At 48.8% G+C, this 15,129-nt stretch overlaps 2 protein-coding genes across 4 annotated transcripts; one reads left to right on the forward strand and one right to left on the reverse strand.

Annotated features, from left to right (window-relative positions):
* Window positions 1-2,083: 2,083 nt before the first annotated feature.
* On the forward strand, window positions 2,084-3,447 carry LOC120702891 (RING-H2 finger protein ATL3-like). The gene has a single exon (XM_039986861.1). It carries the CDS (start codon window positions 2,205-2,207, stop codon window positions 3,198-3,200), a length of 996 nt encoding a protein of 331 aa, XP_039842795.1. The 5' UTR covers window positions 2,084-2,204; the 3' UTR covers window positions 3,201-3,447.
* Window positions 3,448-7,749: 4,302 nt separating this feature from the next.
* Window positions 7,750-14,621, reverse strand: LOC120702892 (NKAP family protein UM04995-like). 3 transcript variants are annotated; one of them, XM_039986864.1, is made up of 12 exons: window positions 14,217-14,621; window positions 12,021-13,414; window positions 11,798-11,805; window positions 10,169-10,344; window positions 9,807-9,867; window positions 9,638-9,736; window positions 9,452-9,546; window positions 9,207-9,320; window positions 8,973-9,040; window positions 8,658-8,768; window positions 8,291-8,522; window positions 7,750-8,203 (listed from the first exon to the last, which is right to left on the reverse strand). In XM_039986864.1, exons 2-12 carry the CDS (start codon window positions 13,331-13,333, stop codon window positions 8,093-8,095), a joined length of 2,388 nt encoding a protein of 795 aa, XP_039842798.1. In that variant the 5' UTR covers window positions 13,334-13,414; window positions 14,217-14,621; the 3' UTR covers window positions 7,750-8,092. The 3 variants fall into 3 exon arrangements, with proteins under 3 accessions (XP_039842798.1, XP_039842796.1, XP_039842797.1); XM_039986862.1 differs by having other exon boundaries at window positions 8,291-8,531; XM_039986863.1 differs by having other exon boundaries at window positions 8,291-8,531; window positions 12,021-13,427; window positions 14,217-14,353.
* Between the last annotated feature and the right edge of the window lie 508 nt (window positions 14,622-15,129).

Here is a 15,129-nt window from a genome sequence, read left to right on the forward strand (position 1 = left end):
CGAGCAATTTCCCCGCAGGCACGGCGACGCGGGGGGGGGGGGGGGAGGCCGCGATCGGCCGGCCGTGGGTCGTGCGGCGGGGGGCCGGCCGGGGACTGATGCGACGCCGGCCGCGGACGGGACGACCGGCTGGTGCGGAGGAACCCCGTGTGCCGCGGAAGACTTCCCGTCGCCTGCTCTCGACTTGTCAACGACACAGGGTTAACAATTTCGGCGAAATTTCGCCGAAATTTCGGAAAATTTCCCGTTTCCGCTAGTTACCGGGATTCGAAATTTCGGTATTTTTCGGAAAATTTCGTTTTCAAATTCAAAATTCAACAAATTTCGACCGAAATTCACCGAAATTCGCCGAAATTTACCGAAATTTCGGAACGAAATTTCGTTTCCGGTAAACACCGGGATTTGACCGGAAAACGAAATGGTTAACCCTGCAACGACACGCGTTTCCTAATCCCGTTCCACATTTCCACCCGCCGGACGTCTGAACGCACGGATCGACTCCCATTTTCCCCCATTCCCTTGGTCAGGGTCACGGTTGACAGCACCGGCTGCCTTGACGAAAAAAATGCCCGTAAGCTGCCGTGAGCAGCGGGAGTGTACTGTGTGCACCGTGTACGTGAGTGACGGCGAAATTCTTTGACGGTCATGTAATAAGGTGGTCAATTGTAGATTCAAGGCATACAGTCCACGGCGATTTTTCTTTTTTTGGATAACAGTCCACAGCGATTCTAGCGGGCACAGGTTTGTTTGGGATTATCTACAACGCTGTGATACAAAATGACCAATATAATATTTAGGGTCTGTAAAAATGAAGCCGTGGTGACTTAAACCTACTTCTCGTTGATACAATGGTATCTGCATATTTGAGGGAAAAAAATAAAAGATGGATCAAGTGTATTCATCTAGCTACACGTGTCTCAAAGAAGTCAAACACGCCATGTTACTAGTCAGGGAAAAGGTCAAAATTACCTGCGTCCTGAAATTATTGGCTGCATTTGATTTTCACCATTAGCTCCAAATTGTTGATGAGGCTGATACCAATAGATTTTGCCCCTGTTGGCAGCTAGCAGCTACCTTCACGTAGATTACACATCCATGCTCGGTCAAAGCTGTTACTTACAGATAGATGACAATTTAAGTTCAAAAAAAAAACAGATAGATGACAAAACCAGCAGCTTAGCGAGGCATCACCTTTCCTTTTTTTCCACTCCCATGTCTACAAGTACTAGCATCAAGTGTAGACGGCGTCCCACCTGGGGGATTTTTACCATCTCATGATTATCCGCATGCAGGGGCTAATAATCCACGGCCGGAATCACCACTGGCTGACTACTTTTCACTGACGCTGAAAAAAAAAAGAAATGCAAAGCCCACGATCCGTAGATCCGTCTCTCTCTCTCTTTTTTTTTTTGAAAGAAAACCGTAGGTCCGTCTCACCATGTGATGTCCCCGAGCTGCACGAACGCACGCAGCCGTGGCGTCACGGGCCCGGCTCCAACGACGGCGACGGCCGCCTCCGTCACCATGGCCGTGGCAGGTTCCGGTTTCCGGAGGCCTGCCAGTTGGATGCTTCCGCGTAGGGGTGGTAATGGACCATGGCCCTAATGGCCTCTTCACAGCCCAATAAAGCCCTTAAAATTTTTAGTTCAAAAATACATATGTTTAGAGCTCGACCCTTTTAGGGCCCGATCCTTAGATTTTCTAATTCAAAATGTTGGGCCCTTTACCACCCCTACTTCCGCGCGGCGGTCGTGGCGGCCAGCGGCCAGCGGGGCGGGCACGTAGAATACGAGCACGGGGCAAGCGGCCGGCAGAGGAGTCAAACAAACGGGGCGAGCCGGGACCGGAGCCTCGTCCCGATCCGCGGACCCCCAACCACTAGTTGACAAAGTCCGCCGCGCACCCCGGATCCTCTGCGCCAGGGAGGCTCGCGGGGCCCCAAAGCACGCAGCACGTCGCGGCCCACTCGCCGCACGACCGGGGGCCGCAGAGGATCCCACCTCCGCCATCACGCCGAAGCCGCCGCCACCTCGTGGCCACCTTCAAATACGGAGGCGTTTCCCTCCCTCCCTCTCCCCCAGCTCGCCACTCCCCTCTCCATCTCGGGCTCTCGTCTCTCCCAGCTCGTCATCTCCATCTCGCCGCCGTCTCCTCTGCCCTCCTCGCGCCGGCGCCGGACCAAGGAGCGCTGAGGCAGACGCGCCATGCTCCCCACGCCGTCCTCCGCGTCGGCGTCGCTGGCGCCGGCGGCCCCGCAGCAGGGGCTCCTCCCCAGCGGCGCATGGACGTCGGACGGCGCCGCCGCCTCGCGGCACCAGCTGGCCATCAGCAACGGGGTGCTCCTGGCCGCGGTCATCTTCCTCTTCATGGTCGTCGTCTTCGTCTTCCTGCTCTACCTCTACGCCAAGCGCTACCTGGGCACCTCCAACCCGCTGCTGGCGCCGTCCACGCCGTCCTCCCGCTTCCTCTTCGTCGCCGCGTCCCCGCTCCCGCAGCGCGGCCTGCCCGCCGCCGTCCTCCGCTCCCTCCCCGTCACGGTCTACGGCGCCGCCGGCTCCCCCGCCTCCCCCGGCAAGGAGCGGCTCGAGTGCTCGGTGTGCCTGTCCGAGGTGGCCGACGGCGAGAAGCTGCGGACGCTGCCCAAGTGCGCGCACGGCTTCCACGTCGAGTGCATCGACATGTGGTTCCAGTCCCACGACACCTGCCCGCTCTGCCGCGCCCCCGTCGGCGCCGGCGCCGACCTCGGCGCCCTGCCGCGGGAGGACCCCGCCGCCGCGTCGCTCGAGTTTCCCATCTTCCCCACCAACGTCCTCTTCTGGGGCACCCACGACGAGGTCGCCAACGCCGGCCCCGCCGCGCCGCCTCCCCACATCGCCGGCACCTCCGCCACGAGCTCCTCGGCCTCCGGCCGCCGCAAGGAGAACCTGGTCATCGACATCCCGACGCGCGCCGTGGCCATCAACACGCCGCCCATGAACTCCCCGCTGCCGACGAGCCGGATGCCCTGGAGCGCCGACGAGATGCGGTCCCCTGTCTCCGCCCGTCTCCGGTCCCTCCGCCGGCTGCTGAGCCGGGGCAAGCAGGCCGTGGTGGGCACCTCCTACAGCCCGCGCGCCGCCGGGGACATCGAGCAGGGGTTCGCCGGACCCGAGGCCGGCCGCCCGCCCAAGACGCCCAAGACCCCTCCGTCGGCGAACTGATTCGTTGGGATCCCCGAGCTCCGGGTCGCATTTGGCCCACCTCGGCCGATCACCGGAGCCGCGCAGACGTGTTCATTCTTTCTTTCTTTCTTCTCTCTTTTTCCCCCTTCTCTTCTCGATTTAGAAAAAAAAGAGGAATTTTGGCTCAAAATTCTGATCTGTAAACAAAAGCAGAGACATCGGTGTTGATTGGTTCGTGGTGTTGGTGGATAGTACAGTAATTGACCAATTTGTTCATTCATGTTGACGGGATCGTTCTTTCAACTTTTTGACTACGCCTACTACTTGGCCTCGCTCCTCAGGAGTCAGGACACTTCCTCGCTTGGGAGGAGGAGCACGTGTTCCAGCTGAACACTCCTCCTTCAGCAAGCCGGCTTTACAATACATTACAATGTGCGACCAAACAAAGACAGGTCACTCCCTGCTGTCGCTAACCATCCTCATCATCAGGATCAGGACGCTAGAAATGTTCAGACCGTGCAGCAGGAGCTCGAAAGGCGGCTCCTGACGGAAAGGCAGCACGACGGGACGAGGGCGAATGTGCCTAACAAAGTACTACGGCGTTTTTTTTGTTTTTTTTTTGAAGAGAGGTACTACTGCACTAGGGCGATTCAAGTGTAGGCTGACCGGACAGGAGGAGCAAGTGCGCAGGGGACACGGCCTGCGCGTTTCGGGCAAAGGAGTGAGGAGTCGGTTCGTGCTGAGGGGGGCCTTGTCCCCCCAGCAGGCCGGCACGGCACTCCCTCCCGTGCCCGCTGCGCCGACTCTGTTGGCTTGACTGTCCGGATCAGCGCTACAGCACCACTGTTTCTACAGTACCATCGTACTCGGTGCATTTTTGCTACGGTAATCAGCCGCTACAGTACCCCTATCGCTACAGTACTTCTTCATCGCATAAATCAGCCCCAGCCAGCCGCCCCAGCCGAGCGAACAGGGTGTGAGAGATCGGCACTGCAGCCGGGGTTCGCTGGAGCACGGCGTCGGAGATTCAGAGGTCTCCAGTTGCTTCAAGCGTCGCCCCATCAGAAATCTCAGACCTTTCGTGGGGCAGGCAGGCAGGCAGGAGCAGGCCCCGCCCTGATGGCCGCTTCCGTGAAGCCACTCTCCTCTCGACTGCCCGGGCCGCTTGCCGATCGTGCACGGCGCGCCTCGTGGCGTTCGCCGGCGCGTTGAAAGTTGGACGTGCAGGATGCGAATGTTGACCTCTCCCTCCTTCGTCGATCGTCTCCGTGGCTTTGACTTGAAAGTTGAAGCCTCACACGCGCATGCCTCGCCCGTCTTCTCTTCTCTCTTTCCCGGTAGCAGGCAGCCAGCGGTCGCCGGCCGGTCAACCACGTGTGCGAGGACGCCGGGAAACGAAACGATACTACCCATCGCGGTGAAGTCGTCGCACGTCGTGCTCGTGCCGGCCAATCGCTCGCACGACCGGGCCGGGCGGCACCGCGTTGCCGGGCGCGCGGTGGTGATGCGAAGTTTCTTGGGCGCAGGTCGTCAGAGCCGGGGCTGAGGCTTCGTTTTACCTGTAAATGTAAAAAAATTTTGCGTAGGAATCTTGCTAATTTGAAGTACTAAATGAAGTCTATTTATAAAACTTTTTACACAGATGAGTTGTAAATCGCGAGACGAATCTAATGATGCCAATTAATCCATGATTAAGCAATAATTAACGGATGGTTACTGTAGCATCAATGTTGCAAATCATGGATTAAGTAGGCTCATTAGATTCGTCTCGCGATTTACAGCCCAACCATGCAAAAAGTTTTGTAAATAAACTTCATTTAGTACTTCAAATTAGCAAGATTCCTTTTCACTTTAATGTATTTACGGCTTTTTTGCGTTTACATAGTGAAATAGGCCTGAGGCCGTGTTCAGTTCCATTTTTCCAAATTCCAAAATTTTTTTTCGGCACTTGCATGGAGACTTAAATCTAGACGAAATAAAAAACGCATTGCGACTGCTGTCTGTAAATGGCGAGACGAATCTAATGAACCTAATTAGGCTGTAATTAGATGCTAAATTGCTACAGTAATGCTACAGTAAATAACCTCTAATGATGGATTAATTAGGCTCATTAGATTCGTCTCGCGATTTACAGAAGAGTACTGTAATTATTTTTGTGATTAGTCTATGTTTAGTACTTCAAATATAGAAAGATGCCTTTTCAAAAAATTTACAGGCTGCAACCAAACACGGCCTGAGTCGTGTTTGCTCAGGCGTCGCCCTCCTGGCTCTGTTCCGTTCCCGTACTTGGTAGTGCCGTGCCTTTCTCTCGAGTAGTCAAGTCTAAAGACTGGAGCTAACCAGGCATTCAGCCTAATGTGTGTACGGATGCGATGGCACCTAGCGGTGGTAACCGATCATCGGCTTCCCAGTGGTTGATCCTTATATATTTTACGTTAAAATTATTAAAAATTAAAGTACGATTTTTTAGGATCTGGTCCTTATATTTTTTAGATTTATATTATCTAGACTAAATTTTTAGACCTTTAGCGAGTGGAGATTCGTGCTGGTATGATGCCTCTGCAATCCGCGTCAGCTGAAGCTAGTCAACTCGATTTTGATTAGGCGCCTTTTGTTTGTTTAGCGCTTTGGACGCAGAATAATTGACCCGGGGGTTCTGGTATGATTAGGCCGGGTTGGTTGTTAATTACAGTATGTGCTTGGGAATGAAGGCGCGGGAATCCGAGGGGATTTCTTTCCACAAAAAAAAAAGAATCCGAGGGACAGTTGGGAGTTGCCTACACGAAATTGGGAAGGGGAAGGGAAGGAAGCCCAACCGTGTGTGTATGGAGCCGGCCGGTTGCGCTGCGTGCCTGCGTCAGCCACCACCAGCTCACCCCCCCACCTACCCCCCGGCGAGCCGAGCTCGTGTAAATCCGGCGCCCAAATTCTCTCGCTAACGTACTAGCAGTAGCCACTCGCTGAACAGGGAGGGTTTGGTGGGCGGCCGCCAAACGCGACGGCCCGGCGCAGCTCGTCCCGGGCCTTCCCGTCTCTGGCTCCGGGCGATTACTGTGCGTGGACGGGGGGTAACGGGCCAGCGAACACGTGAAGTCGTGTGCGCAGGCGATAAATGCCGCGAGGGGACGGCCCGGTTGGCGTGAGCGCGGCCGCGGCGGCGCACGTAGCCCTCTGGCCTGTGTGACCTGGTCGTGCGGCGTCGCCCGCGCGCGCGGCCGGGGAGGGAGTAGGAGGGAGGGACTCACTCGAAGGCGCAGAAGCGGCGCGGCACGTCCCCCCGAGGCCCCGACAGGGTGCCCGAGTAAAGTCGGAGCTAGCACGATCGGGCTCTCTGACAAATACAGACAAGTCTTTTGTTTACAACAGCAGTTGCACTAGCGGGCTGGAGCTCCGTCCTTCTCCGTCGGGCACGGTAGTACACTTCCATACATCTCCGATTAGCAATTTGCACTGGGCGAGGAAACGAAATCTTACTGCTACATTTGGTATTTTACCATGGGTAAAAACAGTTGCCACCTGGAACATTTGGTATTTTAAAGTAGAGACACGCGCCTTCCACCAGCTGCTCTCTGGCGTCGTGCACTTTTGCTGTTCTCCGTTGAATCTGCAATTCTGCATCCTTTTCCTTTGCCCTCATCTATTGCTGCGGAAGCTGAACCACGCACGGTTAAGCTGTCTCCAACGGCACTGACGAAATCGCCAGCTGATCTGTACTTGAGAAACAAAAGAAGAAAAAAAAAGAAAAAATCAATTGTATGCGTTTCTCTGTTCCCACGCTGCTCTCAACTTTTCAGTAGCCACACCACAAGCTAGTGGCGAAATAAATTTTTTTATGATTTCTCTCCCCGTCACATCAGCTTAGCCCAGTAATATCGTTGGCCGTTGGAGGCGGCCTTACGTTCTTATTCCACCTGAGAAGGCTAGGATGCTCACACCATACATGTGCCCAGTTACACAAATCTCTCTCTCTCTCTCTCTCTCTCTCTCTCTCTCTCTCTCACACCTGCACATGAACTACTTCCGTCTCCCCCGTACGGTAGTACCCTTATGTGCTGCCCCACGTCTCTCACTAGAAGCAGTTCTAATGTGAAACCCACGCTAGAGATGGTAAGGAGCTTTAAAATTTAACCTAAATAATATAAGAGCGGGATCCAAAAAGAGCCAAATTTATATTATAGTTAAAAATATATAAAGATCATTTTAGATTGTAAAGAGATCACTAGAATCTTAATCCATTACCACCAGACAGTGACAGAAAATACCTCTGCAGTGCTATAGAGAAGCTCACCCACGCTGGACGTGGCAATTTTGACTTTTATCAACTGTTGTTTCTTTTGCAAATATATTAACTGTTGTTATTTCTGCAGGTGCAGGAAGAATCATACAAAACCATAAGAAAGATCAGACACTTTGAGAATCAAACATACAAAACCATAAGAAAGATCAGACACTTTGTCGTGTCACTGCTCTTTCTAGGGTTCCTGCAGATCTGTTGGAATCGGACATTTCATCCCCAATGTAATCGCATCACTGGAAACGGGGAACCCATCGCTGGCAGCACATACAGTTCGAACCTTAAAACATATACTCACAGAAAAGTATAGCAATATACTCAATTAGATTCATGGTTTGCTATCTTGATAACATCCAATAACAATTTTAAGTTACAAACCACCAATTATTTAATCAGGACCTAAAACCAACAATACATCTTTGAGACACGGGCAGGCGAACACAACCCTACCAAATATGGTTAATGTGAAGACTAGTAGAATACCCACCAACAGCCTACAACAGTTGAGCTTTCTTTATACAAATGGCATGGTGCATCATACACTGTACGGTAGAAGAAAACCAGAATGCTTGTAAGCTCCTGCCTTGTCCAGAAGAAACAATCCTTTGTTGGCTGCAACATCAATCTGCTATTACTATTAGTTAGCTGAGAGGAAGTGCACCCGGGCGAGGGGATACTCCTTCCCAGCTACCCAAACACCAGTCTGTGACCACTGCACGTCCTCCCATTCTAGGTTATCCTGCAACACCTGCAACGTCACCGAGGAAACAGATGGCAATGTTATTGTCTCTGCCAGCAAAAATGGTTTGAAGTCTCACAAACAAAGCAGAAATACCTCAAGTTGATCTGGTGGTAGCGGGATACCGATGGAACGCATGGCACTTTCAGGCATGGCCTTCTTACAACGAGACCATCGGAACACATCCCTGAGTTCATGGTCCACAGAGACTCTGTCCCCATTTTGTGAATGGTGACTACTGTTCTGGTGTTTCTCCGGTTCTGCATCAGATGCATTGGAATTCGATCCAATACTACGAGGCTTCTCTCCACTAAAGCAGAGCTCATACCTGTGGAAACTTGTAACAAAATTAAAAGAACAGTGAGTTCCATGAAAGGAAAGGGCGACTTGGATAGCAAACAAAGTCCAAAGAAGCAAAGAATGAATCATTAGAACTACAAAAAATAGTCGGAAAAGCTCATACCTATTAAAGTGTGTTTCCAAATATATAACTTCCCCTTTCTTCAGTCTGGCAGAAGTATAAAGAGATTTTTTCAATCCCTTGTCTGCCACAATGCTTATACTATATTTTAACCTGAATGAAGAAAAGTGTCAGAACATACAAAAAGGCCAAAAGGAGTAGCCTAAAACTAAAAAAGAGAACTATAAGAGAGCTTCTAGGGAGTATATTTTAGCAAGAGAAGATTAAAAACATGCTATAGAGATGGCAACACGCCAAGACCAGTACAGGACAAAAATCTTGGTGAACTAGTACGAATTAAAGACCTCAGGAATGTACCATGGCTCATTGCAGAGATTGTACTGTATTGTCACTTCACGAACAAATCTTTGTTGACGCAATGCATTCTGCATCAATCGTGTTGGAAAAGTCTTGGTTTAGAATAGAGAAAAGGTTGCGGGTTATGAAATATAATGCAAATTTGTTCAAGAGAAATAGAATGCAAACTAAAACAAATATTTATCAATTAGAGATGAAGTTGTGAAGGGAAAACAAGATTGAGAAGAAAATTACAGAAGCTGCAGCTCTTGTCGTCATTGTACGCTCAACAGCAACTGGAGCAAGTGTAGGTTCCACAGCTGACGTGTGGCTAAGGCGTGGCTCAAGATCAATGGTACCACCACCTTTCTGCAAAGCAAGTAAAAGAAGCTAAGCAAACATTGTATGAAACAGTGATCAGAAAAAAGGTTCAAAAGTTAACCACAAGTCCAAGCAAAGGAGGCACGGAAAAGTTATATATTGCCCGCACCCCTTGATACCTTAACAATGCAGCAGCGTTCTATGCGAAAGCTACAACCAATCCCAGCACCCCAAGCACGTGAACGTACATTGTTCCTCAATGTTGAAGTATAACCTGGGATAAACACCAAGTTTTATGAGTCCTTGTTCAATCATCTGTCTATACAAAGTCTGACAGAACGGTATGGAAATGAATGGAAACTTACTCTCTTGTGGTGGCAGAACTCGAACAGTTGCACGGAGTTCTTGGATGGCAGATGGTGGAGGGGAGGATGTAGGCGAGCAGTAACCAGTATGCATTAGAACTAAAACAAATACACATTAGAAGATAAAAAACTCCCCGAACTAAAGTTTGGAAATTAGGCAGGAATTTACCAGCCACGAGATCTGAATCATTTGTGTATATATCTGTTCCCCAAAGCTGAGCACCCTTTACCTGCATACAAGAGATTTCAGCAAATGAATAAAGGAGCTAAATGAGTATTGCAAGCATGGTCAATAAAAATTTAGGAAAGTTAAGACAAATGGAAACATGCTGGTATGCATAGGTGAGCTGTAAGACAAATAGTAACCACATCCACAGTTCAGAATAATCAAGTGAATTGAAAACAGAAGGAAGCTACAACGATACATATAACAGAGTCGCTGACAGAGCTTCAGACTTCAGTATCAAGATGGATCATGGAGATAGCCAAAGTGACTAAAACAGAGATTGTCAGCCAAGTACGTATACTCACTTGACGATTAGTAGAAGTAACAAATTCTGCAGGTATCCGAATTTCAAGAGTAGGGCCATTTTGTAGACTTTCAGCATTTTTAGAATCCTGAGTTGCTTCAAACTCTTTCCATGATTTCAGCAGCTCCTGCATGCACTCTCCAGCTTTATAAACAATGGCAGGCACCTCAGGCTTACCTGCAATCAAGAGGAGACTTAGATAACAAAACAAAACCTATGTTTCAGAGCCACCCATAAATCATTTTGTGAACTTTGTGACATGGTGCTCATCATTTCTACAATGTACCTGCTATGGGAAACATGCATGCATCAGTGTGAGGAAGGCTATTAGTGCTAAGAAGGTTAGTATTTAGTACTAGGAAAGTTATCCTTGGGGGAGCCCAAGGCTATCCTAGTGCTGAAAGTTAGCTGTTGGGGGATTGGGGATTGGCAGTGGAGTTTGGAGAAAGGAGGGGATGATTTTCGCAGCTGATTTTAGTGGGACAGTGGTTTTTTATGGCAATAAATTGGATGCATCAAGCACAGCTACAGGGGAGGCGGGTGGAGCAGCAATAACAGAGGAGGGTAGATGGAGAAACAATAACAGGGTGCAATTGTGGAGAAAACTGGCTATGAAGGACCAAGGGGATCAATTTGGGTGGCAGAAACAGGGATTGGAGGGTAGGGGTGGCAAAAATTTGAGGACTGATGCAAGTAATTGAGGTGCAAAGCTGAAGAAGCAGAGCAGAAGAGCAACATGTACAATAGAGTTAGGACAACAGAGAGAAGGGATGAGGGCGGGAGCAAATTGAGTGGCAGCAAAATTTTGGTTGCTAGCAGAGGCATCAACCGGTTTTTCAGGGTAGGGATGGTGGTTGTGGTTGCAATTTGAGGGTTTCTGGGCAATGGCAACAAGCACACAATGGCTAGTGGAGCGGAGCAAGCAGGTGATGAGAAATGGCGATAATATTTTTCACGAATGGACAATGGTGACTGATACCAAATATCACAGAACCGGGTGAAAGGTGAGATGGAGGCTGATCGACCTCAAATCTTCAGGTTTCCCCTGTTGACAAGATGCTCAGCCACCAAGATTCCTTCCTCTCTGTCGGATCCATGGCCTGCCTTTGTAATGTTTAGGCGCCATGCACCAGCTAATATATCACATCCGACTTGACCCCCTAAGAATAAATTTCCTAATGCTAATAACCTTCATAAAACTAGCATAGTCCTCCTACTACCTTCCTAAAACTAGCATAGCCCTCCTAATACTAATAACCTTCCTAAAACTAGGATAGCCCTCCTATTACTAATAACCTTCCTAAAACTACGATAACCCTCCTAATACGAATAACATTCCTACTTCTGATGCACGCATTGTTTCCATAACATTACCCATTTTCTCCACACAAGCTCGGTTAAACCAGAAGATGGAAAAAGGCACACTAAAACATGCATGCACTGTAAAATGTATTGTTTCCAACAAAAAAATAAAAGGAACTTCCAATATTGGAGTGCAAGTTTGAGTTGTAAAGTCTTCTCAGAAGGAAATGTAAAATGAATATATAGACACAAATCTTTTGATTACTCCAGCTCCAACTTGAAGCACCATATTCATTGATTCAGCCAAGAATGGCAATATTTGACTAACCTTGAGCCCTGCACAACAAAACAAAGAAAATAAGATTTATTGATAGTCTAGTCATCACTTATTAATAATCTCAAAACAATAGAACAGCATGCTCATATCTAGTTCTCATGGAAGTCTGAATTTCCAGAAAAGGTTAAAAGTCATGAAACCTCCATTTCCATTATTGTGCTTTCAGAAAAAAAAAAACTTCAAAAAATATAGCTACATGCAGCATAAAGCTTACCCTTCGCCATCACGCATTCGGGATCGAAATCGAGGTTCACGCTGAGATGATTGACTACCTCCCCTCGGTCGCACCATCCTCCTGCGTTGGACACTTCCGAAAACATCCTTATCTTTCTCTATATCTCCTTCAGTGCCATTATCATCTGATTCTTTGTCATTATATTTGCTTCTTTGCTCGTGCCTGTCTCCTGTATCCACATCCTTCTCTCTTTTCTTGTCCTTAGGATCCCTATCATGAGCTTTCCATGCATCATCCTTAATCATCTTAGATTCTGTTGTTGTATTCTCATGCTCGGCACTCTTAATAGCTCCATCAGATGAAGCTTTTTCCAGTATTGTGTTATCCTTTTCAGTTACTACAGATGAGTCTTTCTTAGCAGAATCCTTCTCCCTATCGTTAACTTCCTTGTCTCTCAAGGAATCTTTTCTTTCCCTGTCCCATTTTTCAGCATCCCTATCTTCCCTTTGCATTTCTCTTCGCTCAACACCACTACCTCCAAGCTGTATACCGGTTCTACGATCATTTTTATCACTTTCTCTTGCACCAAAGTCCCTATGTTTCTCATCCTTCTTTTTTCTGTCCTTGTCTCTGAACTTATCTTCACTTTTTGATTCAGTTTTGTTGTCACCTGCAGGTTCATGTGCATCTTTTGAATTACGTTCTTCCACGGAAGTTGGACCTTTGGGTGTTTCATCAGTGCCTTGCAAACCAGGACGAGACAAACGCCAATCCACATTATCAGACGGCTGTTCAAAATACCTTTTACCCCTATGTTCCTTGCTGTCCTTCCAGCCTAAGTTTGAAGGAACAGTAGGATGACTATCCTTGTCAAATTTGGTATCACCTTTGTAATCAGCATGACCCCTCCTGTCAGCTCTTATTTCACTTTCATCTGCTCTATTGTCTACCTTTACATCACTCTCAACTTTGTTAGCCTGAAATTCAATTCTAGGATCACTATAGACATCACGTGCATCAGCTTTCGTCTCACGATCATCCGCCTTAGTATCCCTTGCATCTTTATTTTGCTTTGATTCTAATCTGCTGTCAGATGAGATGGGGTGGTCAACAAAGTTGGTGGAGCTACCAGGCATCCGATGGGCCAGGGGTGGCCTCTTATCATCACGGGGCTCAAGACGTGGAATTTTGAGGAATCTACTACCATCGTGTTCAAAAGAACCATGGAAATCATTGCTGCTCGACTGAATAGTTTTCCCAGGACTCGAATACAAGCTGCTGTCATCCAAAGGCCGTTTTGTAGGTGTAGAGTGGCTACTCTCCTCATGCAACCTCTTTGGAGCACCGCTCATTTTTCCTCCAGAATGCAAATTAATGCCTCAAGAATAACCCAGATACAAATGGAAGGAGCTCAATGCCTTTTATGCAATTCACTGCAAGAAAAATCTGGATCAGGACAGGACACACCTGTTACTCAACTTTTTATTTAGAGACAAGAAATTTCAGAAAATCACATGTAGAACAAGTAGCAACAAGTTTGTTATGAGGCAAGGTGCTCAATATAATTCAAATACAACTTTATGATCCATTAATTTCAGGATAAGGTTCTGAAAATCTAAATTGACCATATCATTTATGGTAAAAAATGAACCCAGCCACTTGTTTACACTTGACAGGCCAATAAAAAACATTTCCCCATATTTATAATTGTAAAAATAGCATGTTACCTATACCAATCATAACCTAAAATGGCAGAAGGCAGGTGTTCAACCAAGTGCACGGTGAAATTTAAAGGAATAAATCTAGAGGGATCTTACATCATGGAAATATGCACACAGGAAAATTACTGTAATATGAACTGTAAAAATAGTACAGAATATGGTCACAGCATAGCAGATTATCTGACCACAAACCCTAGCTTGATAATCGACCCCTACCCTAACAAGCAATGGATAAGCTACAGTCATATCGTAAGAAATGGAAAAGGTGGAGCCTTGCAAGCTTGAAATGGATGCCGGAAACAAAAGGGTGCTGCAAAATGGCTCGAGCCTCACGCTGCAGAATGCATAGCCCCCATTCACTCCAGCGCATCACAAGTGCAGTCCGCATAAACCCTAACCATTCTAGCGGATCTACGACCTTCGCATAAACCCCAACCATCCTAGCAGATCTGCAGCTCTAGCTGCCGAGCCCCAAGCCGGGGGAGGAGAGCGTCGGTTTCTCGTAGGCCTTTACCTCGAACCCGAACCCGGGGAAGGAGAGCGTGGACGGACGACGGCCGGCGGCGCGGCGAGGGGTCGAGGCTTCGAGGACGGAGGTCGAGGCGGGCGAGGAGCCGAGGGCGGGTCGCGGGCGGCGGCGGCGGCGACCGGGGAGGTGCCGAGGACGGGCGGCCCGGCGGGCGGGGGCCAGCCGGCGAGAATGGGCGGCGAGGAGGAGCGGGCGGGCTCCGGCCTTGCCGGTCCGCGTCGGCCGTGGGGCGGCGTGGTAGCAGCAGGGGTAGCAGGGATGGGGATGGGAGGAAAGGGGAATTGGGGTATCGGAAGAACAGGGAGGCGAGGTTTTTTTTTTTTGAGCAGGAGGGAGGCGAGGTTGGGGACGAGCCGGAGGACGACTGACTAGATCGAGTTTGAGTTCAAGTCATTGCCTCTGAGCCGCGCCCCCCTCTCTATTTCTATCTCTATCTCGTCTCTTCTCTATGTTAGAAATCTAGGCAATTTTCGGTATATTTTAATTCCAAAATTAAATATATAAATTAGCAATATTTCTATGACTTTAAGGAGTAAAATAAAACATGTGAACATGTTTATACTTATCACACATATAAGCATAAACAATATAAATAACCAAATTTTCAGGGAGTACCCTAAAGCGGGGCCGTTGCCGGAGGCATTGGCTGCGCTGTTACCAACTGGAGTAGACATCTACTCGGTTGGCCTCAATCGAAGTAGTCGAAATAATTCGGTGCAGGAAGAAGTTCGCAGTGCAGTCCCACGAACGGTCACCAAGATGTAGTTGACGTAGTCGTTCGGCCACCAGAATGTAGTCGACGTAGTCGTTCGGCTCGTCCACCAGGAAGTAGTCGTACAATCGGGCAAAGCCTTAGTATTTTTGAGCAGTCACGCTAAAGCGTTACCCAAAAACCTGA

Source organism: Panicum virgatum, chromosome 4K (genome assembly GCF_016808335.1).
Source record: "Panicum virgatum strain AP13 chromosome 4K, P.virgatum_v5, whole genome shotgun sequence".
NCBI lineage: Eukaryota > Viridiplantae > Streptophyta > Magnoliopsida > Poales > Poaceae > Panicum > Panicum virgatum.

Coding starts and splice junctions, on each gene's coding strand:
- LOC120702891 (XM_039986861.1), top strand. CDS start 2,205: ATGCTCCCCACGCCGTCCTCCGCGTCGGCGTCGCTGGCGCCGGCGGCC.
- LOC120702892 (XM_039986862.1), bottom strand. CDS start 13,333: ATGAGCGGTGCTCCAAAGAGGTTGCATGAGGAGAGTAGCCACTCTACA. Junction 9,547..9,637: donor AGTTCTGCCACCACAAGAGA/GTAAGTTTCCAT, acceptor TGTTTATCCCAG/GTTATACTTCAACATTGAGG. Junction 9,041..9,206: donor CGACAAGAGCTGCAGCTTCT/GTAATTTTCTTC, acceptor CGATTGATGCAG/AATGCATTGCGTCAACAAAG.